This window comes from Ammospiza caudacuta, chromosome 2 (assembly GCF_027887145.1).
Source record: "Ammospiza caudacuta isolate bAmmCau1 chromosome 2, bAmmCau1.pri, whole genome shotgun sequence".
Lineage (NCBI taxonomy): Eukaryota > Metazoa > Chordata > Aves > Passeriformes > Passerellidae > Ammospiza > Ammospiza caudacuta.
The window spans coordinates 32829070-32856330 of NC_080594.1; the positions used below are offsets into that span (position 1 = coordinate 32829070).

The 27261-nt window shown below is 41.5% G+C and overlaps 1 protein-coding gene across 3 annotated transcripts in view; it reads left to right on the forward strand.

The window, feature by feature from the left end:
• The window catches only part of LOC131554930 (rap1 GTPase-activating protein 1-like), a 40721-nt gene that overhangs the window by 12544 nt on the left and 916 nt on the right, over window positions 1–27261 (forward strand). The window contains exons 7-23 of one of the 3 annotated variants that reach the window (XM_058800547.1): window positions 4826–4929; window positions 6342–6420; window positions 6707–6760; window positions 6851–6934; window positions 7314–7414; window positions 8051–8180; window positions 8436–8591; window positions 10838–10909; window positions 11090–11176; window positions 11838–11972; window positions 13340–13486; window positions 14696–14799; window positions 17078–17194; window positions 21852–21978; window positions 22069–22171; window positions 25263–25348; window positions 25501–25571. In XM_058800547.1, the coding sequence (XP_058656530.1) occupies window positions 4826–4929; window positions 6342–6420; window positions 6707–6760; window positions 6851–6934; window positions 7314–7414; window positions 8051–8180; window positions 8436–8591; window positions 10838–10909; window positions 11090–11176; window positions 11838–11972; window positions 13340–13486; window positions 14696–14799; window positions 17078–17194; window positions 21852–21978; window positions 22069–22171; window positions 25263–25348; window positions 25501–25524 (1710 nt within the window). In that variant the 3' untranslated portion in view covers window positions 25525–25571. The remainder of the gene's footprint in view (window positions 1–4825; window positions 4930–6341; window positions 6421–6706; window positions 6761–6850; window positions 6935–7313; window positions 7415–8050; window positions 8181–8435; window positions 8592–10837; window positions 10910–11089; window positions 11177–11837; window positions 11973–13339; window positions 13487–14695; window positions 14800–17077; window positions 17195–21851; window positions 21979–22068; window positions 22172–25262; window positions 25349–25500; window positions 25572–27261) is intronic. The other 2 variants (XM_058800548.1, XM_058800549.1) reach the window with 2 other exon arrangements.

Consider the following 27261-nt stretch of genomic DNA (forward strand, 5'->3'; position numbering starts at 1 on the left):
TTTATTTAGTTAAGAAGGTCTTTTGAGTCTCCTATACAGATACCAATCTTGGGATAACAAGTGGACAAAAGTGTAATAGTACTGGAAGTGGAAATGGCATTATTTTTTTAGGGGACTTCAGCACTGACAGTGCAAGCTCCTCAGTAGGAAGCAGAACAGTCCATTTCCCTCAGTATATGGTCATTACAAAATGTATGTGATGAAACCACACCATGTGGTTCTATAGTTGTTGATGTGAGTTTGGTGCTAAATGTTCCATGAATTTAAAAATTCCAGTTTGACACATAGGGAAACAGAGCAAGGCCTCATAAAGTGAATGTTTGCTGGCCAGCCATTAAGGTCCATCTGGGTGGGCCTGTTTAGGGAGTTGGCTGATTACCAGACTGAATCTCAGGATGATATTAGCCATAAAGAACAAGTAAGAAAAACACATGATGTTTGTTGAGATTTGGTTCATGGCATCAGGAGATAAGAAAGCTTGACAAGAATGCTCACACTGCATCTTACTCAGTGATCTCCCTTAGCGACTGCAGAATAAGTTCAAAACCAGGAATAGGTGCTGCTTTGCACAGTGCTGGGGACCTGTTCTGCAGTAGTTATTCTTGTCAGAGTGATCTTCTGTAGTGAATCTTGTTCCACAACAGTGGAAGATTATTAAAATGATTTATAAATAATTAGGGAAAGAAAGGAAGCCTTCCTGGAGGCTTCCCCTCAAGACTAACAGATCTCCTGTGCAATCTGCTAATGGACATGTATCCTGTAACCTTCTGGAAGCTTTCAGTATGCCAACTGTAATTATTTTTCTGTCATGGTAAATTTAGGGTTGTGCTTGAATGCTTCCAGAGCCAGATAGGACAAGAGGCAAATTTGGATATGATTTTTTCAGTCCAATTGTAGGATTCACTGCTGACCTGGTATCACAAAACAGTTGAGGTTGGAAAGGGCCTCTGGGGCTTATCTTGTCCAGACTCCTGCTCAAGCAAGGCCATATCATCATTGTTCCTTCCAAGTGAGATCCAGAACTTCCTCTGTTGTGGAGCTTTACATTTGCAAAGTGCCCAACCGTTAGCGCCTCTCTACTACAGAAAAACTCTCTCCTATATTCTTCCTTTTCTGGTGTCCAGTGTTTTATTCTTTGCCTTAGCTGACACAAATATGTGTCCATGTTCAGTTAAACATGCAAGTTTTTGAGCAAGCCAGTGTCAGAAAAGATCAAGGTGAACAGGAGTCTTGTGTTACTGAAAACTCTACCCATAGCTAGAAAACTTCCCCCATGGTTTAAAAACGTAGTTAAGGAGAGAGCTCAGAGCTTTTTCACTAGAAGAGTATTTCTTCAGTGCAAAGTTAACAGTGATTTTGATGCTGTGTTGGATCTTTTTCTTGTTGGTAACATGGGAAGGTTATTTCAACAATGTCAGGAAAGGTCTCTTTCATATGAATAACAGCAAACAGTTCTTAGCTGAAGAAGAGTCTGAAAGCATCACATGATGGGAGAGGCATAGCCAGTGGTTTAGGTAATATCCTTTAAGCAAGACAGGAGATCAAAGTATTGTGTGGTACTACAAACTTAATGTGCATGTCTGTGTTGTGGATGTGTGTATGTAGATTGCTCAAATGTGAACAATTCTGTGATACTTTTTACAGAATATCTTACAGCAGACCCTATAAAACAACGATCAAAAGAAGTGCTAGAACATTCAGTTCCTTTTCCTTGCCTCATGATCTGTATTTTATATGACAATTACACAGTAAGATTTATTTAGCCTTTAGAATAAAAGCTGTAAAATCTTATGTCTTATACTGCGGGAATAATTTGATGTCTATGTTGTTTTTCAAGGCTGTAATAAAGAGAAATAGCCTGAAGCCAGGAAGGATTTAATAAACGTGTGCATTGTAACTGCCAGTCAAATAAACTTAGGGTCCAGTTTCTCAAACACTTGCTCTCAGTGCTGAGGGAGGAGCTTTCTTGCTATGCATTCATATGTAACCATGTATTTCTCCTTTATGCTGTCCTTTCTTTGTGCTGGTTAAAGTTGCTGCAGATGGCAGATGTCTTAGTAGCTTTAGAGCTTCTTAGGCAAACTGTCAGCCTTCCTTGTGTTTTCTGTTAGTCTTTTCCCTTGGCCCATGGAAGATACTTCATTGTTTTTAGATAGATCTATTTGAAATCCAGAACTACTTTTCAGACTATATTAAATGTTACAGAAACTGCTTCTGTGGCGGAACAAATTTGTACTTAATACATAGATCATCTTAGCTCCAGGGTATCTTGTCATCACTGACTTGCAATCTTCAGTATCAACTGCAAAGCCTTTTGATGGTTCATCTCTAACTTCAGGACAGCTAACAATAAAGGCTGCTGTCCACTGAAGGAATATGAGTCTGATGTATGTTGCCTATGTGTTTTTACAGAGAAAGAAAATCATAAGGAGTAAATGATAGGTTTAGTCATACATACGATTGCTCAGATCTCAGTTTAAACCTCAGATCCTGGTTCAGGATCAAGCTACATAGCCAAATTCAGTTGTTTTAACATCTCCACTAATTCTGGTACCCATTCCCCTGTGAGGACTGCACCCATTTGTGCAGCTCTGCCTGGCTATGTCAGCTGCAGAGCTGATGGCCCAGTCTCCAAAGCAATTGAGATCCCCTCTATCAGACCTGCTGCCGTCTGGCTTAGAAGTCTCATCAAAAGGATCTTAATTTCTGGTTCTGATTTTTGTTGGCATTATGCCCTCTTTTTCCTTAACAGGCTGTCTTGGCCATCCAGCCTGGCATTTGACTTCTTTGGTTTAAGGATTTGGATTCTAGACTTCCAACTGACCATGGAACATGGTCTTGCTTTGCTCCTACATCTGTTTGTTCCTCAGCTACTCTGTCTTTCTGCCCTTGGTCACAGTGACTTACTGCATCTGATTCTTGTTCACATCGCAAGAATCCATTAGTATCCTAAAACTCATGGTCAGGAGAAATTAACTGTCCTGTGTGGCTTCCTTTGATTTTAGCTTTTTTTCCCATGTGCTGTCACTGACCAGTGTGACCGATCACACTGGACTTCTGTGATTTGAACAGTGCAGCTAGAGGCCATATTATTCTTTTTGCCTCTTGGCTGCTCTTAGACCTTACCTTTTTCAGATTGCCTTGTTTGATCAGCCATGGAACCTTTTGCCCAATATCAGGGCAGTTCTGGGTGTTGGGTGTTTAGCTTTTTTTCCCATGTGCTGTCAGTGACCAGTGTGACCGATCACACTGGACTTCTGTGATTTGAACAGTGCAGCTAGAGGCCATATTATTCTTTTTGCCTCTTGGCTGCTCTTAGACCTTACCTTTTTCAGATTGCCTTGTTTGATCAGCCATGGAACCTTTTGCCCAATATCAGGGCAGTTCTGGGTGTTGGGTGTTTTCTGTCTCAAAGAGGAGGTGAAGACAATGACATCTTTAATACTTAAAAAAGTTAGATAGCTACATCGTCACATTTTGGTTTAGGGTAGTGACTGTAGTCTTACTTATTCCTGTTTTTTGTTTCAAAGATAGGATTGGTTTATGTCTGTTAGCTTCAAGTTGGATGGGTCCACACAGATATCAGAGTATTTCACTAGATATATCTTTATTTCTGACAGTGAGTCAGAACTATGACTTATACAAAAAAGTCATGCAAACTATGAATTTTACTTTTAGACAGTGAAAGACAATCTTACCAGTGTTTTGAGAGAAGTTTTAATCCATCAGAGCCAGAGCGGACCTCCTAGGCATGCTCCTAGGCATGTATATATTCTATATATTCTAGGCAAAAGACTGAGGAAGGAACTGACAGACTAGCAACCATTTTTTATCAGCTTACGCTTTGCTCCCACTGAGTTCTTCACTAATTTATTGTGCCTGGATTATTCCTTTCACAGAACATATTCCAAATCATGCAAGTTTTGACTGTACAACTGAATACAACTTGCTGTCCCACTTCAGTGTCATGCATGAGGATGCTTTTCCACTAGGATGATGGGAGTGATCAAGGCATTTCTGCACAATTTCACCTTAATGTTATTTTCATTCACATCCTGTGTCAAAAGGCTTTAACCTCTTGAGGTTAGAGATTATATAGTAATATGTATGATGTAGCAATATACAAAATATACATTGCTATACCTAGGCCACTGGAACATGGTTGTGTTCCAGGAGAAATGTATGGCCACAGCCACTTACAAATAGAGACTGTGAAAATGTTTGCAGTATCTTTCATTGTTTGACTGCATGACTGTTTCAGGCACGCTCCACTAAAGCTCTGGCAGTGTTAGTGGCACTGCTGAGACCAGTCTTCATCTGCAAAACCTCTTTGCTTACTGATTGTATCCTTCCTGACATGTGAGCACTCTTGGAGTTCAGCCATTCACCATAATCGTGCCATTGCTCTTTAGATAGAGAATTTCCGTGACCACATCCAGTTGAATGTCTGGTAGACACTGCTTAGTCTAGCAGAACCTGAATGGGTGCAGGGAAAGTTCATGAAAGATACAATTTTATTTACAAGAAACTCAATTTCTTCAAAACTTGTTGCAGAATGTTCTAATACTATTCCTTCTCAGGAGCCCTTGTGATGTTGGACAGGTGAGGAGGAACTGAACTGACTGGATGCACTTTGACTGATATGCTCATGCACTGATGATCAAGTGGGCTGGAAGACAACACACACACATCTGGAAGCATGCTACTCCTAGTTGAATTAAAAATTAGCTAATCTTGAGTGACAGGTTGTGTGCAAAAAAAACAACTTGGAAAGCTTCTCCAGGAAGTGTGTTGGGGATAATACATTTTGGTTTCCTATTTGCAGGAGCACCAGAACTTTTACTCCAGTGACATGTCCTTGGGCTACCTAGTACTTTCTGTGAAGTATGAACAGATCGAGAAACAGGAAAATCTCCGCCTGTTGCTGAGGTAACAGTGCCTGTTATTGGACTTGCACTCCCTCTGCATAGATGTGGGTGGGAATTTCATGTCTTTCTTCTGGAGAGAAAAGAAACTGCAAAAAAACCTTTGAGCATTTTTTTTCTTGCCTTATGCTCTTGAGTTGCTCTCAGCAGTTTCCTTAAAGAAGATGATGTGGTGCTTACAGGTGCATCTTTCTAGTACCAGTGTGGAAAATACCTGCTCTTCCCTCAAATAGAAAGTTTTTTTGTTTATTCTGTCTACTTAGAGACATGTGAGTACTCTCTAGGAGAATTTGGATTCCCTAATGGAGGACAGCCTAGCCCAGGCTTTGTACTTGAGACTAAGGCTCCCTTGAAGGTGATCTAGAACATCCCCTAGATTCTATGAAGCCATAACCCTTAGAGAGGGTTATGAAGAGAGACATTACCTAGAGAGAGCTGCTGGATGAGCTACAAGAAGAACAGAGAAGGATCTTGTGTAGGTGAGAGGCCACTGGAGAGAAGCTTTTTACCACACTATGGGCTGGATGCACTCCCTGTAGGCAATGATACTGGAGCCAGGTGATGTACAGTTGCTACGGACAAGGATTTGTCCAGGACTGAGGGGCAAAAATGATTGCATAGGAATCAGCTACAAGAAAATCACTGGCGGGTTTTCTCCAGTGTCTGCAGAGAATGCTTTAGACTGCCAGCAGTAATCTGGGAATAAAGAGACAGCCTGTTTGTGAGCTGTGCCTGGGAATGTTTTTCTTCCTATGTGGAAGAGACCAGGGAAGACCAAAAGGGTAGTTATTCCTCTATTAAGATATTTTATTCTATGCAAGACTTTTTGCTTAATAACTTGTTTATAATGCTTTGAAGAGGCTTTTGACAGCCCAGTATTTCTTCTTCCTTAGAAAGATATTTCTCCTTAAGTACACATACAAAGAGGAAGGCAGCTTCCCTCTGTCGGCTTTCTGGAACAATGCTACACCAGTTTCTACCTCCTTTCTACCTAGATCTGCTTTCCTAGGCTGTTTCTAACAGACCTTTTAGCAATCTTTCAAGCCCTCACTGATAATGGGAATCCCTTACTATTCTGTGTCCAAGAATTGTATTTTGACATTTAGATTTCTGTGAAAGAAAACTTTGAGGGGGGAAGCAGACTACTTCTTCAAGGCAAACAGGAGTGCAAAGGAGGAAAGACACCAAGGAATCCTGTTTTGTCTTCCTCTGGTCACCACAACGAGTGATGGGTAGTAAGAAGTGAAAATACCTTGCTTTTCCAGTGATTCTATGCACCACAATTAAAATTAAGCCTCTGGAATTAACTGCTTCAACAATACTCTGGAGGAATGGCTACTCTTTCTTTAAAGATCCAGTGTTGCTTGTGTCTCCCTTCAGCCATCAGTCTCTAATGCCTTTTTTGTTCTATGTCAGGACTCGTACTGGCACCAAACATGATCTTATTCCCATTTCCTGTCTGAATGAGTTTCCCAATGCTGTTCAGATGGCAAAGGTGAGATTCATGCTTGCCAATTTTTTCTTAAGGCCTCATTCTTAAAGTTATTTTCACCTCCTTCCATTTCCCTCTTTTTCTACTGTTCACCAGTAGAACTGTTATATAGTTCCCTCTTACCCTTCCATTTTGCCTTCTTTTCTTTCTCTTCTAATTTTACCTCAGAATTTTTGCCTGAAGGGGCTCCTGTCAGATAATTATATACAGTTCCTACACTGTCATGCCTGCAACAAGCCAGGGCACATGATAATCACACTTTTGTTTCCCTGCCTCTCTCACTCAACAGCTTCTGTGTGAGGATGTGAATGTTGAACGCTTCTTTCCTGTCCTCTATCCCAAGGTACAGTGTTCTGTTATGTCTGTATATCACTTTTCCATCAAGGTCTGGCTAATGACATCCAGGTGACAATTTCTGTTTTCATTACTTTAGGCTTCACAGCTTATTGTTGCATTTGATGAACACGTCATAAGCAATAACTTCAAATTTGGGGTCATCTACCAAAAACCTGGACAGGTAAGACCCCTCAGATCCCATGGTACTTGGGGCAAAATGAAGAGAGTCAGTTTTCCTAGCTTAAAGGATGTAATAACAAGGTCTGCACTGTCCAGAAGCAATGGCATGGAGGCAGCAGTGTTTGTGCAGTGCCATGGTTCCCTTGGCATGCCTCTTCCACCTGCAGTGTCTCTGGCAGTATAGGCTTTGTGAATCTCTGAATTCTAGCTCTAACCCTCATGGCAGCTTGGGGCTGAGGCACAGGATCCCAGCACCATGGGGGGGCTCAGATCAGAAATGTATTCAAGCAGAGATGTTTGTTGGTTGAACTGTCTATAGAAATTACTGTCTGTTCTTTGTACTCCTTGTGCTTCTTACTACTTCTGCTTTCCTTCTGTAGACTACTGAAGAAGAAGTCTTCAGTAACACAGTAGAGAGTCAGGGTTTCCTGGAGTTCCTGGATTTCCTTGGTGACAAGATTCAGCTGCAGGATTTCCGTGGGTGCGTACACAGAGCAGCTGGAAGGCCAGATTAAGTTAGGGAACGTCATGTATTCAGAGGCTGTGACCCTGTTACAGCCCAGCTTCCAGAGAAGTGCTGTGTCTTCTGAATCCCAGTGCAGGTGAAGAAGCCCCAGATGCTTTTGTCAGCATAATGTCTGGGAACTAGTTGGAGCTTAGGTCTCTGCTGGTATTTTGATTTAAAGATCTCCTGATATCTCAATCTGACCCGCAGCATTAGCAAAGAATAATTTTACTTGGCAGGACAAATACCAGTTTGTTTCATAGTGGTATGGGGCAGTATTGTTTCAGGCTCTTTCTCTGAGGCATCACATCCCTTCTGTAGTTCTAACATACAGAGTGTGTTTCTCAGAGGAATGCCAAAGAAGGTAGCTACTTTGAGGATCACTGGTTTAACTTCATGGCTTTTAACAAGCTGGTATGTTCACCAGCACAAACATGGTGCAGCTTCAGTCATTGCATTGGTTTGGGGAAGATTTGGTGCCTCATTATCATTGCTTTCCTAAAAATCGCCTTTGATAGTCCTGATGTAGTACTGTTACTGATGCTGTCTGTCTTCTCTCTGCTTTCTCATTCCTGCACTGCCTGACCTGTGGCGTGGTGTGGATTTGCTCAGGTTCCGGGGAGGCTTGGATGTTACCAGAGGTCAAACAGGCACCGAGTCAGTCTATACAAATTTCCGGGGGAAGGAGATAATGTTTCACGTGTCCACAAAGCTGCCCTTCACAGAGGGAGATTCCCAGCAGGTATCAGAAGGAGGAGTAAGGATTACAACAGCGTGGCTGGGAGAGGAGGGCTATATGAAGAAGGACTGCATAGAGGGGAGAATGACTGACTGTATAGTGTTGGGAATTATGGCTGGAGTAATGGCAAAAGTAGTGATGAGGGCTTTGGTGAACAGATAGTTTTGAGATGTTAGGCAGACTGGTGTTTGAGGTCCCATCATAGTGTTCTGCTCTTTTTCACCTGCCTTCTCTCTTCATTATTTCTTTCCTCTCCAGCTTCAGCGGAAGCGTCACATTGGGAATGATATTGTAGCCATCATTTTCCAGGATGAAAGCACACCTTTTGTCCCTGATATGATTGCTTCTAATTTCCTTCATGCTTATGTGGTAGTTCAGCTCACTCATAGCACCACTGGGGACACTCTCTACAAGGTAACCAGGATCAGTAGATTAGCCTGTACCGATTTTGGTCCTTGATGTGGAAACGGGTTCTTGGGCCTTTGGGAGAGGTGCAGATTCAGCCAGATGTCATCCTGATTTCTTGAGTGTCTACACCTGAAAGCTGACTTAAGCTGTATGCTTTTCTAAGTAGCTGATTAATTTCTGAAGCTTAAAACTTTGGAATTGAAGCAGAAAGAATTCAGGTAAAAATTTTTGTTTACATCACAGAGCCCGAGCCATAATTGATTGCACTTTGGGGGTTGTCTCGCTTACATTGTGTAAGTCAGGTAAAATTCATGTCTACATTGCCCATGCTGCACAGCACAGTGCTTGCAGCTTGCACTGCCTGAGGCTGCAGGCCAGATACAGCTGGTTGACCTAGCTATGGAATTCAAGCCTGCTACACCTGCTTTTGGGGATTCCAGAGCTGATGCCCATCTGGCAGGGATGTGTTACCTGTTAGGGCCTTCCAGCTGAAAGAATCCCTGCTAGAGCCCAGATTAATTATCTGCAGCCTTTGGACACAGCTTGTTCTCTCTCTGACTTGACTCTGTATGGATATCTGTATAACTTTATGTTCAACTCTCAGTGATGCTGAGAGAGCAGAAAATACAAAGAAACTTCGATTTGTGTAGGATTTTCCATTGTAGAAACATTTTAATCCCAAGTGGCATGTGTTGTATTATGTAGGGATTTTGAAATGGTGGTGATGTGTCCTTATGCCTTGGAGGTCTACAGGTACACCAAGAATATTGTAATTGGACAGTATCCCCATCATTAGGACAGTATCCCCATCTCCTCTTCCACCAAGAGGGTGTTGGTGGTGGAGCTGGCTCCTTCCCTTTTTCTCTATGCTTTGGGTAGCAAGGCTTTCATTACAAACCAGCTGGGGTTCCAGTTCTCCTCTTGCTCTCTGTTTTGTAGGGCACAAAAATTCACTGGACTTTTTAATGACAAGGAAAGAGCTGGGAAAACTTGCTATTTGTTGCGTGTCTTCCGGCCATTGTTTTCATCTTTGCCTGTCTGCAGTACCTTTTTTTATTTGTTGTTGTTAGTGTAATAGGGCTGCTTCATTCCATAAAGAAGAAATCTTCCCAATAATCACCCTAGAGCCAATGCAGAGTTTTCTATAAAGGCTTTTCTAAAGGGGTTTTAACTGATGCTGCCTTGAGAGCATTGCAGTACACAAAAGACTGCCATTTGAAAGATTTCTTTGCCGTCCCTTGTTCCATTTACTTAAGCTTTAGTGCATCCTGTTAAATTGGAGTATTAATGGAATTTATTTCACAGAATCAATTTTTGCAATCAGAAAACTAAAAATGCAAAGCAGGATTTTAACTGGTAGATATCTATTAGGAGAGAGATGGAGGCTTTGTAATTGGGGAAGGTGGCCTAAAATGTGAGAAGTCTTAATTAAATCCAGAGCCCATTTCCTTCTTCCTCTCATTAAACTCACACCTCTCAGTGGCTCTGTGACATTTATTTGTTGTTTTGGCAGTTGTGGTTGCTAGGACATTATTCCCTCTTGTATGAAAGGACAAATAATGGTTTTGTTTCATCTCAAACATGACAAAAAAACCCCTGTGAAATATTGTGAAGTACTGTATGTATTTGATAAGATAACTACATATAATTATGGGTAAGTGCTGTGAAGAAACAAGTGACAGTGTAAAAATTGGACTGCGTTACAGTTACTTCTTTAGACATTGGTATGTCAGGTGGGAGCATGCTGAAAACAAAACAAATGAAACCTATCTCTTACTGGGAAAGTGCATTTACATGTTTACCACCTGTGACTCCCAGAGGCAGATGCACTGAGATACTCTCCTCAGTGTGCAGTGTATCTCCACCAAGGATTCTCTGTAAAAAAAAATAGGTCAGTACAACCACACTGGCATGGGTTCTTTAGTGGAGGTTAATCTTGCGGGCTGAATAGGAGCATTTCTTTGTTCCTAAATATACTGGTTATACTAGTTATTATTTAAAATATTTTTTAAAGAGCAGTCAGTTCAGCTTTTTTTACTGCTTTTTACTGTGTGCACATCTAGCTGGCTGAGTATCTGAGAGATAAATGAGCACAACCTTCCACTGAGTTCAGGAACAGAAGGATGCACAGGACACGATATTACGTCTCATTTTTATAAGTAAATTACTTAGGAGGAATCAGATCTATCATAGTAGTTTGATGGTCTTACTTGTGTTCTGATACTCATTTTTTTCTCCTTATATTATTTCAGGTTTCAGTCACAGCCCGAGATGATGTCCCCTTCTTTGGACCGCCGCTGCCAAATCCAGCCATATTTAAAAAGGTTTGTTTCTCTGGTCCAGTGTTAGTTGGCAGGGAACATACACCTGTGTTCTGAGTTGGTATTGTCAGTCTGGCTAGAGCACTTTGGAGGTCCAAAGAGTAGTAAGCAGAGCTTTTATAATGGGATATTTTACTAGCGTTTTGATCTCCTGTTTAGTCTACTCTTCATCTTGTCTTGCAGAGTGCAGAGTTTCGCGAATTCCTTCTGGTCAAGCTCATCAACGCCGAGTACAGCTGCTACCGAGCTGAGAAATTTGCTAAATTAGAGGTGGGTCTTTTACCTACCTGCTTCAATTAAAAATAATACTTATTATCAGAAAAAGAAAATAAAGTAAAATTTCTGACTTCTAGTTTTATGTTGTTTAAGAAGGGAAGATGAAATGTGATTTTCTACTCAGTTTTGGGATATTTCCTTCATATTTCTTAGCAGGTGTGATAGAATATGAACGGGTACACTTTAATATAAAGATCTAATCCTCAAGTAAGGATGGGAATGTGATGCATGTATTTTGCTGGAGGAAATTCTGTATTAGCCGAAATTCAGTATTATGCTACAGGATGCATGCTAATATCACTGATTTTTGGTTTAAGGTACCACAGTTCTTTTCCTGACTCTGCTGTTGCCTGATCTAGAAAAAAACATGTCTCTATTTCATCATCTGTAAAGAAGTGTCCTTTATGATTTGCTTTAGACAGAGCTTGAAGGGGCTGGATATTACTGCAATATATTCTGTAACTATGCAGTTAAATTCACTTCATACTGTTTAAAGTGATTTTCATGTGGTTTTGTTGTTGTCATTGTTGGTCTTTTGGAGTTTCTTGTTTGCTTCTTGGGGTTTTTTTTAAGACGGATGGGAGACATTAAAAAAACAGGAAAAAAATCTTCCTGCTCTCAATAAAAGCTGTTCTGATTCCCAATGTTGGTGCAGGAAAGAACACGGAGTGCCCTCTTGGAGAGCCTTTTTGAGGAGCTGCAGCTTCGCAGCCGCAGCATGATGGGATTGCCTGTAGGGGAGGATGACAAGATAGAGAATGGCAGTGGGGGCTTCCTCGAGAACTTCAAGGTGAGCCTTTCTACAAACCTACAATGTGGTCTAGAATTCCATACTGGCCCTTAGAAGCCAAACTCTTAATGCTTTGTGCTGGTGTCAAGTGTCAGATGTGATTTTATTCCATGACTTACAGAAGAAGGAGTCAGTGTTTGCAAGAGAAATTGTAATAACTAGGAGCAAGGGGCTTTCCGTTCCTACAGCAGATCTTTCAGTTCATTTTCATTATAACTGAAAGAATTGCAGAAGTCACTGCAAAAGTTTCTAACTTATCTGTGAGTGTACTGTCTAGAAAAACTGTGGTGCTTTCCTTACCCTCTAAAAGCCAGAGTTAATTTACCTTTTTCAGTGTAGATGGCATGTTAGGGGGTTTTTATTGTTGATTTTTTTAAAATAAACCAGGTGACAGAACTTTCTTTTAGAAGTGATAAAGATAATTAATGTGAGAAAGCAAAGGTTTTGTATGATTGGGAAACTGAGTTTTGAACTGGTTATATAGAGAGAAACTTTATTGCTTTCCTATTCTATCTACTTGCCCTTTCCCACTTAATGTGGGAAGTGCCTTGCCACCTTGTTTATATATAATAAGTTATCTCTTTGGAAAGAGAGATGTGTTACAAATAGCATTTCTTCAGATGACTTTATGGCTTTATATGGTGGGTCAATTAGAGATATTAAAGTCTGTAAAACTAACCTGTTCACAAATAGGTTTGGTAGCTGTATGTGTAGCTTTGGTCCGGATTATTTGGATGCTTTGGTGAGGATTATGTTTTTACATACAAACTGCCTTTGCTGCTAACCATTAATTTTAACCCATCCATGTCTTACACTAATTTTTTCAAAATGTCCTTTTATGACTTCTGGCAGATGCTGGGATTTGCACATCATGTACACAGATGACATTTGTAAATTGCTGGAAAAGGCTGGTTTAAGTCAGAAAATGGCTTTTTTAAATGCTGCAGATTTTGACATGGCTGCTTTCCCATTGAAACTAGAACTCAAGTTCATACGAGGCTGAACCTTACAGCCTTGAACAGGAGTTTAACTTTGTGTTTTATAGCCTGTACTGGATAGGACTGCTCCAGGTGATGCTGTGTAATCCAGTGTGCAGGGATACTGGTAGGAAACCTCTATTCATTGCAGTAAGAGAAGGGAAGTGAAACTAGAGAATATACTTGATGAAGAGTTCTTTCCAGAGCTCCATGAATCAGCTAGGACCAATCTAAGGTGCTGCCTTCTAGGAGTTAGGATCTGTGTGGTTCTGGTGTCAGTCTGTCACAACTTCCCACTCAGTCTGTGGTGCTTCTCACACTACCCTACCGTGTGCATGTCTATATGTGTATATCTGTGTTTGTCTGTTTCCCTGCCTCCCTCCTGTTCAGCGGGTGATCAGAGGCCGCAGCCAGAGCCTGGATACCATGGGGATATCCATGAGAAAGCAGCAGCCAGCCACCCTGCCCAGCCGCCCAGCTACAGCTGGCCTTGCCCTCAGCCAGAGTGTCGCCGAGGGCCCTAAGGCCATTGCTGCGGTAAGGTATTCGGGTGGGCTGTAAGAGAGAACCCGGCATACCTTTGTAACCACCCAAACATTTCCTTTCCCTATTAGTTTGTCCTCTTGTCCCACTGTGAATCTTTTTGTTGTATCATCCCATTTCACAAGTGGTGACAGCATGTGTTGCAGTCTGTTTTGTCTGTGCCCATCTCTAGCCCCAGTTCATGTGTAAACTAGACCTGAGATTGATGCAGACTGGGAGAAGAAAGCCAAACATGATTCTGCATCAGACATCTATCTCTGATATCCTGGATTAGATCCTGTACGGTGCCATGTGTTAAAAAATGCATGCACTGTGGTTTGGCTGGAATGGTACTGTATTGTCATATGGCAAGACCTGAGAACATAAGGACCCTAGAACTGTTTCATTTTCTTCGATTTCACCAATCAGACTGTTTTCGGTAATATAAACAGGTGCACAAGATATTCAAGGTACTGTTTTGCTGTAAATAGAATTTGCATGTTGGGAACAAACAGCAGAATTAATAAAGTTTGGGGTGAGAAAAAGAATGAATATTTATAGTCACTATCAAAGCCTTTCTTATTTGATAGGGATACTAAATATATGTGACCACTGAATTAAAAATCTATCACAAATCTTTCCAGAAAAGGATCCACCAGTTTCTGATACTGAAAATATGGTTAACTTGGCCAAAGTGCATCCAGCTGGTTGTGGTCTCTGCACTAGTGATGTCAATACAGGCAAACTACAAAAAAACCCACCCATCTCTGAGTAAGCCAAGAAAGTGCCCTTCAGTGCTAAGATTTCTTGGTGACAGTTTAGTTGGTTGTATGCATTCTTTATGTCAATACAACGAAGTCATAGCATACTAATGACTTGGGTTTGCTGCCTCCTTTTCTCCTTTAACTTCTGGTTTTTTTTGCTTTCTGGTTCTGCCTCTCCTCTCACCATATGGAGATACCTCCCTTCCCAAGCCTGTTTCTCTGTATACTGGCTGTGTTCTGCCTTTGTTTCTTTATAACTCTGTGCCTTTCTCACAACACCTTTGTGAGCCCTGGCTGCTCTTGCTCGCTGACAGAAAGTATTCCTTGCACAGGTGGAGCTGAGTCTTGTATTGCAGTAAAGGAGAGGATCTGGACCCACGTTGCAAACTCTTCTCCTATGCTTTCCACAGCTTTTCCTGTCTTGTTCCTCTCCTTTCTGTCATGCTTTCCTTTTTTCTAGTCTTTTGCCTTGCCTGGTAGGAGCCCATCCCGTACTCGAGCCAGCCGCTTCCATGGGCGACGGAGTAGTGCCATTGGCATTGAAAACATACAGGAGGAAAAGAGGTATGAGCTGTGGGGAGATGAGACAAAGAGGGTAAAAAAGCCAAGAGGAGATGAGAAAAGGAACATAGGCACATATAGGCAGAGGGGGAACCCTCAGGAATGAGAACTAAAATGGGAATTGTTGGAATGGGAAGAAAAGGGACTGATTATCGACTGATGGAGAAATGGACAAATAACAGAAACAGACAAAATTAAAAGAGGGTGTTTGGAATTGGAGAGATTCGGTATTTGAGTAAGAATGGAGGAAATGGGTGGAGGAACATTATAAGATCACTCTTAAATGTTGTGCAGTATTATCCAGGACTCCTGAGCTTCCTGCTGACCACTGACCACTTTCAGAAGCGAGTCAGATGAAAGGCTGGTATTTGGGAAGGTGATGCTTGATTGTTTGTTTCTTTTCATGTTAAAATACTCAAATAGGCAAAACTTCTGGTAACTTATAGGATTTATGAAAAAAAACTTTAAGTCCAAATGACTAGTGTTTAAGTTAGATCATCTGAGAAATAATTACAATTAATGGATAATATACTGCTTCAAGGAGTGATTTGGCATATTTGACAGAATTATAACCATTCAAAAGTTGTCTGCTGGTCACGAGATATTATTTAATTAAATGATACATTTCTCTCAGCTCTAGCTGAGACATCTTTGTAAGATTATACAGTTTCAAAAGTCATGTGAATGCTCTGCATCTCATATGCAGTTTTCCCAGTTGCAAGAATTCCAGGAAACAGTTTAAAGACTGGGTGCAAAAGGGGGAAAGTCATCTCTAAAGTGGAAACTAGTTATTTTAGGAGGAAATTTTACTGCATTTTCCCTTCTTTCTTAATGAGGTGCCTATGACCTAATCTGAATAAAAATAGAACTTTTGAGAAAAATTAAATCTTCAGAGACAACTGCCCTGTAGTAGTCTGAGCTAGCACAGTAGCCACAGCTTCTCACTGCTTTAAATACTTTTGTATCTTAGGCAGCAGTGTGTCCTTCAGTCCATTACTTTGTGTACAACAACTCTTTCTATCTCCTTGAAGGATCTGTAAAACTTTCCTACTGCAGGGAAAAGCCCTGGATTTATTTATTTTTTCCCCTGCTCTTTCCTTGGAGGGATCTGATGAACTAATTGGCTTATTTAGCTTTCCTTTTGCTTACTTGTAAACTTAGATGTGAGGAACAGGGAGCCTTAGTTTGTATTTTCTGAAAGACTTCTTGGGTCATTCTTGAAGGTGCAGTTTCACTAGCAACTGCTCTAAGAGTTCATTGTTATTGAAAGCAGATGCAATACTTCCCTTCTGTCCCTTTCATCTACCCAGTCCTGACTATTCCTTGTGATGATTGCTCAGATCCCCAGTGGGCCTTTCATGGAACTGCTTCAGCCCAGAAATCAAAAAGAAAAAGTATCAACTTTCTTTCACTGGATTAATTGTCTGCCAGGTTCTGCCATGAACTGGCTCGTGGAGAAGTCTGATGGGTACCAGGACTGGTGGAAAGTGCACTCAGCAAGAATGAAGGAGGCTGGAGCATGCTCTCTTTCTGGGAACAGTGAGCTCAAAGTGTCATCTGTGACTTCACCCTGAAGCTGTAATTTAATGATATGCAGGCTTTGCTGACAGAGCTGACCCAGTCCATCTCCCTTGTTAGTTTGTTGTAGGAGTTTCAGAGTTGTTTTAATTTTAGAGTTACTTTTTGTCAGGGTAATTTCCAGTCTCACAAACAATTGTATTAGCATAAATGAGGGTATCAGAAACTGTGATGTGTGGAGCACAGGTAGGGTCAGCTGACCAAGAGAGCAGAGGAAGAACTTTGTGACAAACTCCATCACTGAAGCCCTAAGAAATCCCCCAAAATCCCTTTGTTTTCCTTTCTTTAATTAAATGCACCTCTCATTTCAGTTACTCATACAGACAACTTTCTTCAGTGGTATCTTGACAAGTCCTAGTAGCAATAACACTTTTGTAACCATCATCTTTATGCTCTCTATTAAATCCCGTAGCTTCTTAAGACCAGTGGAATGGGGAGGATAGAGGAAAAAGTTAACAAAATAAAGGTGACTACTGAAATTAATTCAAGCCTTTCTATCAATTCAAAAGGATCTTAAAGTTGGCCATTTCCAGATGTCACATGTGACATCAAAGGGGTCTGCCCTTTTCAGTGCAACTGTGTTTGCTTCCCTTTTACATGTATACAGGAGATGCAACTTTCTACTGTGGCTTTTAAGGGAGTGTTAGAATAGATGGTAGTTAACTCTGGCCCTGGGGTATAGCTGGTTTCTCTTTTCTCCCAGCAGAGACACCACAGAGAGAATACAAAGGGTGTTGGACAGTCCAGGAACTTTCTTTGACCTGAAATCTGATGGATCATCTAGTCCCAGCTCTCCAGAGTTCCCCAGCAGGAAGAGCAAGTGAGTTGAAAATAAATTTTAGTATTTGAAAGATGCTCACTGTCTCTGGTATTGGCTTAAGTGTGGTGCATGTCTTGCTCTGTTGAAGGCTTTACTGAAATTGTCCACATCAGGCATTGTAGCATCTCCAAAGTTGGATGTCTGGCTGTGGCACAGTAATTCAGAGCCTGTCAGGAACTTGGCTTTCTTAAACAGACTGTGATGAAAGATTGGACCACTTGATTTTGGTTATATCTTTGCTGTAATGTGAGCTTGCATCCAACAGGATACACAAAATCCTAGCTGTCCAATTATCCATGTTTACTCATGTGTATGTTTCCTCTGTAGTTTGCTCTGGAGTGATTTTGGAGCTTCATGGAGAAGCTTGGACAAGGGTATGTTGGGATGTTGGGTTGTACTCAAGTTCTGCCCCTTTAAGCAGGATTCATGCCGCTGCTCCCAACCAGCGTGAACTAACCTGTCTCCAGTCTCCCCAAAGTGTTACAGCAGGATTCCAGCACGGTCCCATGTGTTGCACCTATGTTTCATTGCTAAAGCACGCCATACCACACCCAGTGGTATGTGCAAAACACTCCATGCAGTAGTCTGCAAGTTAATTCTCCAGTTTCTGGTTGTCAAAAACTGGAAAAATGCAATTTCCTGGTAGTGGAGCTTTGCTGCTGCTAAGCTGTGTTATACTGGGATGTGATCCTACCTAGAACACTTCAGGGAAACCACGCATTTACATTTCCAAGACCTCAGAACAGCCTGTCTTTAAATCAAAGGCTGCAGCTGACTTTCTGGAACATTTTACTACACCTAATTTTTTTCAAGAGCTTGGATGAGACCTGTGGCAAGAAAGGTAGCAAGTGCTTTGTATTAGGGCATTTCCCTTTCTCAGGACTGTGGAGAGTCTTAAAAAAATTTCAGGAGGTGCCCTAGGACTGGGCATCTATGGTTATAGTCACTTCAGGTGCCAAATTTGACAAGGAAGGGCTGTCCTTCCAACTACACCCAGTGCTCCCTAAGAATTACAAGCTGGTGACTATCTGCAGTAGTTCAGCTGCCCAGTTGTGTGCTGTAGGACTGCTCAGAATTTTGTCACAGCCAAGGTGCAGTGTTCTAGTTTTTGTGTGTGTACTAGTTTTTGGGTTGGATGAGTGCCCAGAATTTTGGTGTGGAGGAGGATGGGAGCACATCTAGGAGATACAGACCATCTAGGGTGCTAGCTCTGGCAGCTAAGGACTAGAGGGAATGCAGGACATGGAACATCAGTCAGCACCCCCCATCTCCCAGCATTACCAAATCATTCCACCTTCCCTTCCTCATCCTGCCCGGGGCCTTGTTAGTGAACTAGAAGTTCCTGACAGGCATGTGTGAGGGACTCTTGCTCTGATTAGATAGCTGATTACCTTGCATAATCACCAAGAATTCTGCTTCCCTCACTTCCCACCCCCATTCTCCATCAGCTGAGGAGGTGAGCCAGCTGCAATGGCTGTTTCAAGTTGGTATCCACATGCTTTCAGAGAGCAAACATAGCATGGGATTTTACTAACAATACTTGCATGAATATTGTTTATGCACATTAGGCATGACCTATATGATTTGTCAGTTTGTCTAGTTCTGTTCCCAGGATTCTTTTTCCAGTCATGGACTCAAAACCACTTAGGACCACGAGAAAAAAGAAGTATTTTCATATCTCTGGTGGTTTAGCCCATTCCTGGACAGTTCATTTACAAGGTGGGATGCAGCATGGAGTTTTGCACAATTAGTGATTAGTCAGAGTTGTGATCTCAGAGTTAGGGACTAGCCCATGTGCAGCCATACTTTTTGCATGACATTGGGGACAGGGAATTTAGAACATGTAATTCCACCAGGTAAAGCACACCATTTTCAGCAAGACAGTATTAGCACAATGTTGCAGGAGAAGGCTGGGAGTGTAAAGTCTGTCTTGGAGACACTTTATTGGCATTCTGCTGAAATAGCCTACCTGGTGTTCATCAGCTGTGAAACCAGGATCAAGATGTAGGCATACTTCCAATGCAGAAGAATTCTGCCTCATTCGAGAATAATTTATGTAGTCCCTCTTAGATAACAGAATGGGCTATCCCTGGGAGTATATCATCAGTCTATTCCTGGTTCTCTCCATAGAGTCACAAGAAATTTCTGTTACCTCAGAAATGTCCAGCATGATGCTACTGGTCTTACATAATCATTTCAGATTCAAAACTTGAATGATCAACCCCTTCACCTGTGTTCTGCTAAGAGCAACCTGGAAATAAATGCAAAGGGAACACATAAGTAATAGATTAATTATTTTACAGTAGAGGCAGAGCACGCTGCTGAGTTTAACAGATGTTTATATAGTGATCAGCCAGCAATCCATGAAACTGCATTGTTCACTTGAGCTAACGATGTCTTCTCTCCCACAGACAGGGACAATTGTCCTTAGTTTTTCTGCTTTACTGTCTAGGTAGCCTTCCAAGTAATCCTTCTTCTCAAGGGACAGACTCAAAAGAATGAACCCAGCCTATGTAACCAAGTAGTAGAAGTCCTGAGGATCAGACAACTCTCTGGGTTGCATCTGAGAAATCAAGCACTGTACTGTGTATGTCCATATCCTAGGAAAAGTACATGGGTTTTTTGTATGTGTGTTTTCCTCCTCAGACACATCTGAGTGGGGACATCAAGCCATTCAGGAGTGGACCGGATGCTACTCAGTCATTGGGTACCTCACTGAAGACACTGGCAAGACTTTTGGGGTGAAATCAGAGTCCTGGCTAAGAGGAGCATGAACGTACTTAGAGGACCTCAAGGACTGTGGAGAGACCGAGTGGCACCAAGTAACGCTCCACTGGCAGTTCCTGGAGCAGGAATTCTGTGAGAGGGAGATGGACAGATAGCTCCTGTTGGAGCATTTTGGCTCTGCGCCCTTCCCATTGCCAAATCAGCAGCCACTGAACCAACCTCTACTAGTGATGGGGAACAGAGGCCACCTTGAGTGCAATCCCTTCTCTTCCCTTCCTCTCCCCTCAGATGAGTGAGAATAGTTTGGCCTGCAGAATGCAAGAGCAGAAAAACACAACTCCACCTCTGTCTCTAGTGCCTTGACACAGGTCAAGAAACGCAGTGCAGAGAACAAGGATGGAGAAACATGCTGAGGAAGGGTGCTGAGAAGGAGATACTTTGTGGAAATCTAGATCCCACTTCACTTAGATTCATGTTATTGATTTGCTCTGCTAAGGGAGAAGCATGTTGGCCTTCATTTCCTCCAAAATATATTTCCTAATCTCTTGAGGAAATATCTTTGGCCTTTATTGGCCCTGTCTTCACTGTTCTCCTTGTTGCATGCTGGCATGTAATATGCCTGGGACTTTAGGTTTCACAACTGCTTGTAGGTCAAGACTGGCCACATTTTGCAGTGTTTCTGAAGGAATAAATATATTTAGTATGTTAAAGGTGTCTTATCTTTCTTGCCTCTCTTTTTTTTTTTTTATTTCTTAACATTTTTAAGCTCTTTCTCTCTCTCTTACTAGCTGGTTTCTTATGCAGACAATGAGTATTTCACCATAAATTTGGGGCTTACATGCAGGGAGGAGAGCCATGTATCTCCTGAATGACTCTAAGCAGTGGATCCCAAATTCTCAGCTGGGAAGAGCTGACCTTAAGGATCGTCTTTGATAGATCTGAAACATGCACCAGGCTACCTCAATGTCTGTTCCATTTGATAAAATGGTGGTAAAGGGATCCAATACAGTTTGCTTTGAATGTCCTCTTTGAATGGCCTTGTTGGGAGCTAAATTTTAGTGGGACGGACCTACAGGAATCAGTCTATTGGCAACTGGGCGCATGGAAAATCACCAGGATGGGAATCCTGACATAGGTGTGTTCCTGTCTGTAAGCAGGAGGAAGGCTCTGACTTGTCTGTGCAGGAGCTTGGTACTTGATCCTACATAGTTTTACACTGAGACATCCTGCAATAATGCAGATCTCAGTAATGTGTTCCTACCTCCCCATCGCTTCCCTAAACTTTCTTAGTTAACTGTTCTGTAATACTGGTTAATGTGTGTCTGCTTTCCTGCTTCCTCCTGTTACAGCTATACAGAAAACAGCAGTAACAATTTATAAGCTCTATGACATGAAAAGTATGCTTTTTATGGTCCCTTTGTTCTGCCTGGAATTTCACATCACAAAACACGATCGCCTGAGACCACCTGTGGAAATGGGTGGCCTAGACTGGACTGCACCTGCTCTTCATACTCAGTTTAACACCTCTTCCTTCTGTATTTAGGCTCTTAAAATCTCTGATATCCACAATAGGGCATCTGTTGATTTTAATGAATATCTAGATGTATTTAATACTTAAATACAGGTGATTTGAGTCACTCCACTTTATTACACTTAGGTCTGTGACTTAAAAATTCATTCAGACTTGTCCTTTCATACAGTTATCCAGAATGGAGACAGAGAATTGCTGTTTCTCCTAAGTGATGTAGCAACAAGAAATTAAGGTATGCATGCCAGTTCACCTGAATTCTGTTCCTAGGTGGAAAAACTAGCTGTGGATTAATAATATATTCTTACTGTTTCTGACTGCAACATAATAAAGCTATGCCTCAAGAAGTTAAGCCTATGTGTAACAATAAGCATGATCATGTTGAATGCTTGCATTTCACAGAGTGCTCAGGAGTCAGACTTCAGGATACTGTGTGATGCAGCCACTCTCACGTTCATCATCCAGTGTAAGCAGTTGTTGTAGTGGATTGAGGGAAAATGGAACATCTGAGGAAGAGGAGAATGACAGGGTGGGTGTATGATCTCTAACAAACAGAGGCTACCCTCCCTGAATTTTTACCAGGTGCATTATTAAAACACATCTTCTTTGCCCTCTCTAGGAGCTGACGTGCTCACTTAAGGGCCCTCCAAAACAGGATTCAATGGTTCAGAGTATGTGGCTGGATGACAGTGACTGCACACCCAGTACTTCTAGCTCACCAGGTAAAAAAGAAAGAAAAATAGAAAAAACCCTCTGCTTATGCTTCTAGAAGCATATGAGAGGTTGAGCCAAATCTTTTGTATGCTGTACTTAATATTTTAGAAGCACAGGTAGATGATAGCCCAGAAAAATGGGGAGAGCAGCTGCCATGCAAAGTTTAATTGGGAAAGAATTCTTCAGTGCCATGAATAAATAGTGCTGTACATACTGCAAAAGGAGTTACAGTAGACTGCAAAGAATTAAAGAGTTCATGTTTTTTCTGTGGAGAACTATGGTTGCATTTCTGAATGCAGTCCCTGTATAAACTAGATAGTTTGGATATGGGATTATAGGAACTGCTTCCTGAACAAAGCAGTATGCTCCTAAGAAGGTGGGTAAGCAGGAAGCCAACCTGTACTCGGAGTTTTTTTGTCAAGGTTGGGCTCTTAGTCTAGTACTTGATTAAAGCTCAGATGTAGTTGATTAAACTCAGCTTGGATCCATTCACTATAATGATCCATTCAGTGGGACTTGGATCCATTCACTATAATCATCTATTCAGTGCAGTGATGATTATAATCCTTAGAAGTTCTCTTCAGTCCTGTGGCAGGGATACCTGTTGTGTTTCCTGCTGTGGAGCTTGATCATCTGCCCTGATCTCAGACCCTGTTTGCAGTTGTATTTCACTTTTGTTAAAATGAACTGGTTTGGATTGAAGCATTTCTTGTTGAGCATCGGCCTTAAGCTAAAATTAGGGAAAGTTTAAATCAGTTTCAGTGTGGTTTAGAGAAGGAGGCTATGTAAGATTTTGGGAAAGTATGATTGAAAAGACTAAGCTTTTGAGTTTGGGAAGTCATTAGAAACTGTGAAAGGCAAAACATTTAACATTTGTTGCTGGAAGACTGGAATAAGAGCATGTTGAGATGGTAAGAGATACTAGGGATTATGTGTATGGCAAGGAAGAGAGTTGGTTGAAATGAACCCTGAAATCTTTATAGGAATTGTGTGAGAAAGGATTGTTTGTAAAGATTACGAGGGTCAGAAAGTGGAGTCAACTTAATTTGAGAATAGAGTTAGGTCTCATTCTCCACAGCTGCCATATATGAGATATCAAGAATGGCCATCAGACAGATTCCTGCATAAAACTGTCTGTATTTTAGCAACAGCACTGAAGATGTGATACTGTCAGATATTCTGCAGAAATCTCTGTTCTATCAGATATTCCTCTTTTGTTGTGGATGCTGGAGGCAGGGATGCTTTCCATTGGCCCCTTCTGCTCTTCACAGATACTTTCTCTGCTGACTCTATTATCTTACAGTATATGAGATGCATTAATATGCATCGCTGAGAATAATCATTACAGAGAATGCAATGTTTAGTTCAATGTAATTTTTAGGTTTTACAACCCTGGGGACAGAGAGCAATATCCTGGTGGTATAGTTTTGCCCTTTATTAAGTTATTTAGTAAGTATTCAGCCAAAGTTAATGCACTGTGTAAAATCAGACCAAACAAATTTTCTTTAATGGAGAAACCTAAGACAAGCCCACTGTGAGTCTAGATCCTACGCTGAATAAATCCAACATTCCTGACCCATGTACACATTCTTGGCTTCTCCAATTTGCCTTTCAGATTGAGAGAGCAAAGTTACAGGAAAAAAAAAAAAGTTGGTCTGTGGTCATTATGCTTCCAGATGACGACATAGAGAACTGCCTTTGCCAAAATGTTTTCTGACTTGGCTTTAAAGTACCAACATGTCTCATGTGCCAGTGCGTGTCACATGAGGCAGAGGTGACTTTCTCCCTAGCCTCAAGGGCAGGATAAAAATTCAGCTATAACGTTATATCTCCTCAACACATAGACACTACCAGTACTGTTAGGTATATTTTTATTTAGTTAGTTGGCCTGTTAGTAACTTCCTACAAAAAACATACATCATTATTAAATTTTAGCATAGTGGAACTGGGATATATACAAAATAGAGAAGAACCCTCATATTGTAAATTCATATTGTTTAAAACCACAGTTTAGCAGCATTAGGCAGTGATTTACCAATTTTGATTTAAATCTCAGTTTTAAATTACATAATGGCACTGGGAAAGGGGATAGTCTACCTTGGAAAAAGTGCTGAAACAATAATTGCATCTTATCTGTTTCCTAGAAAATACTGGTGTGATCACATATAAGTAAAAAAAAAAAAAGAAAAAAGAAAGAAAGAAGTGTTCCTGGGAAAAGCATCTGAGCTTACCATCTTAGCAGGAATCCCTCATTAGCTTTCTTCATTTTCCTGATTGAATGATGGTTAGATATGCCATCAGAGGTATTCACCTGTCCATTCTACCCCTTAGCACATTCCACGCTAAACTCTTTAATTCAAACTCTTTCCATTTTTCCTCTGATTTAAAGAAAAGATTTAGTATTTTATAATAGAGATTTATGTTGTGATGTAGCTATGCATAAACTCTCACAAACTGTACTGGTTAGAAATTAGCATATTTAGTAATTTTAACCATAGAATGGATAGAATGGAGGATCATCTAAGAGTAAGCATAGAATGGTTTAAGAAGGCTATTATGTTAAAGACATCTTACTCATTTTTTGAGAAATGTGTATGGTAAATATAAGCTGATTACAGAAAGCAAAAGAATGCTTTTAATTTGTGAATTTTGCAAGCATTTAATCCCTGGTTTTGCCATGGTGTTGATATGTGATGAGAGGCAAATTCCTTAAACCCTGAGGTCAGATATGGGAATCTCAAGGGAGGGGTCAGAGGGAGAAGGAAGAGAAACACTGTGAGAGCGTAAGATTGGAGTCTGCTTCACAAATGTGTATCCTTGAGAATAAGGCATTCAGATTGTCTGGAAGCAGTGGCTGATGACTATTTTTAAATGAAATTAAAGCAGTCACTTTCCTCATGTTTTGAGCTGGAATGAGAAACAAGTAGACAGGTAGAAGGTAAACCTAGTCAATTTGGGCACAGGTACACTCCTTTCACTCTTTATCTGTGGATGAGCCACAGATCTGTGAAAACTTCGGAGTAAAACCAGCTATGTGTGCAGCTCCTGGGATACCCTCTTGATTATTTTTGTATTGTTCTGTGCTTGGTTCCCTTCTAGGAAGCAGGTTGCTTCCTTCCAGCAGTGTTGCTGGCTCCACTGGAAAAGGAAAAGGCAACAAAGCAGAGGCTCAGCACCATAATCCAGTAAGTGCTTTAATAAAATGTTTTCTTCTCATTTGCACAGAGATAAGGACGGGAGAAAAGAGAGGCTTGATTTAGGTGTTGCTTGCTGAGGGTTGAAAGGGCAGTAGGAAGGCATTTGCAGGGGGAGGTTAAAGTGGTGCCTTGTTCTGCAGGCCTCCATTTTGTGCTGTGTGTGATGTCAGCGCTGGAGCACTGTCTGCTGCACACACGGTGAGGAGCACAGGTAATGGACACGGGGGAGGAGAGCCACAGGCCCCTGGCCATCCCTGCCTCTCTGAGACAGTGCAGCAAGTGCTGTACAGCTTCTCAGGAAACAGAGTTAGTCCTTTACCTTCCTCCCCAAGCAATCTTCCATGGCAAGTGACTCTGGCCTGTCTGATTTACCGAAGCACTCCCTTTCCCGGCTGCCTCCTCCCTCTCAGGGAACAGCATTTCCCATTGAGATTCTGTTCTCTACCCTAATCTAGGCACAGTTTCATCCTCTTCTTTGTCTTTCATTGTTCAGTTTCCTTTGCTCAGATACAACATACCTTTCTCTGTGCCTAACCTCTGCTTTTTATAATAGTTTCATTACTTTGCAGAACCCCTTTTTGTTGCTCATTTTCTGATGTTGTGCCTATCTGTACACTTCCTTATTTGCTTTCAGCCTAGCATTGGCGGGATCTACTTGCCAAGCCAGTTTCACAGCTTTTCCAGACATGGGAAGTGGGATTGATTTCCTGATGAGGGAAAATGGGAACACCACTTCAGGATTGTTCCCTAGAATTCATAGTCCAGTTTTGTCTGTGTTGTTGAGTCTTTTTGCTCAATGTCCCTTTCCTTGCCCAGTATCTTCTCTGGTCTGACACTAAACAGCTGCCTTGAAAATGGTGGGGATGTGAGGCTCTCAGGAACTAGTTTGGTACGCAGCTGAGTAGAAGAGGATCACCTTTATGGATGAAAATTCTTCCAGCTATTCCTAAACATTCCTAAATAGCTGGTAGTTCTTACTGTTTCTGTTCAGATCCTCAGCGCTCAAGTTTTAGCTGCCCTGCCACCTTGTGGCATTCAGAGCAGTCAGGTGCACAGTTCAACCCCATGAGGTGGTGGCCACTGTTGCCACTGCAGATCAGAGAGGGGAGCTGATACTCGCCGCTGAGGCTGCTTCAGTGTGCGCTACAGCAGAGATCGGAACTGAGCGTGGCAGTGCAGCTGGCAGCCACTGTTCTCTGGGGTCATCCCCAGAGCTTTTGCCAAGAGCTTGTGCTCACAGCACGGCTCTGTAACACAGGAACAAGGCTGTGTAAATGAGGGGCAGAACTCCCTCAATGTTCTGCTCCCAAACAGGCACATTTTGCTCAGAATAGGTAGAGAGTCAGAATTGCAACAATCTGCAAACTCACTGATAGAAAAGGCAAAGGCAGTGGTTTTGCATTTACTGGTGGCTATTATAGGCAATAAACAATGTATCTCAGTAGTACTCAAGTATGATTTTACTACCTAAGGTTTTGAGCATGTAATTTCCACTGATTTGAAGTAGGTCAAAGAGCATTTAAAATAATTTCATTAAATATATTGCAGTCTGTAGGATCCATGTCTTTTGGTTCATCTGCCAAATCAACAACATTCTGCCACAAAGGCTGGTTATTTTCCAGTTGATCCGGCTCAAAGAACAAAGTTTCATGAGACCCTGCTTTTCACTGACATTATTTCCAGGTGTTCTTTGAATTCTCACCAGCTCCTTACCAGAGCACATTATTTCCCACAAAAGGGCATTTTACCCACTCCTGAGATAGCGCTACTGGCTTAAAGTGATGTTTTAGTCATTCCATTTTATCACAACCTCTGAATCAGTTTGATAGCACAGATTGGAGGCTAGCAAGTTTCAGGGGAGAAACGGTAAAAAATTTCTGTAACATGGCTTCAAGGGACTC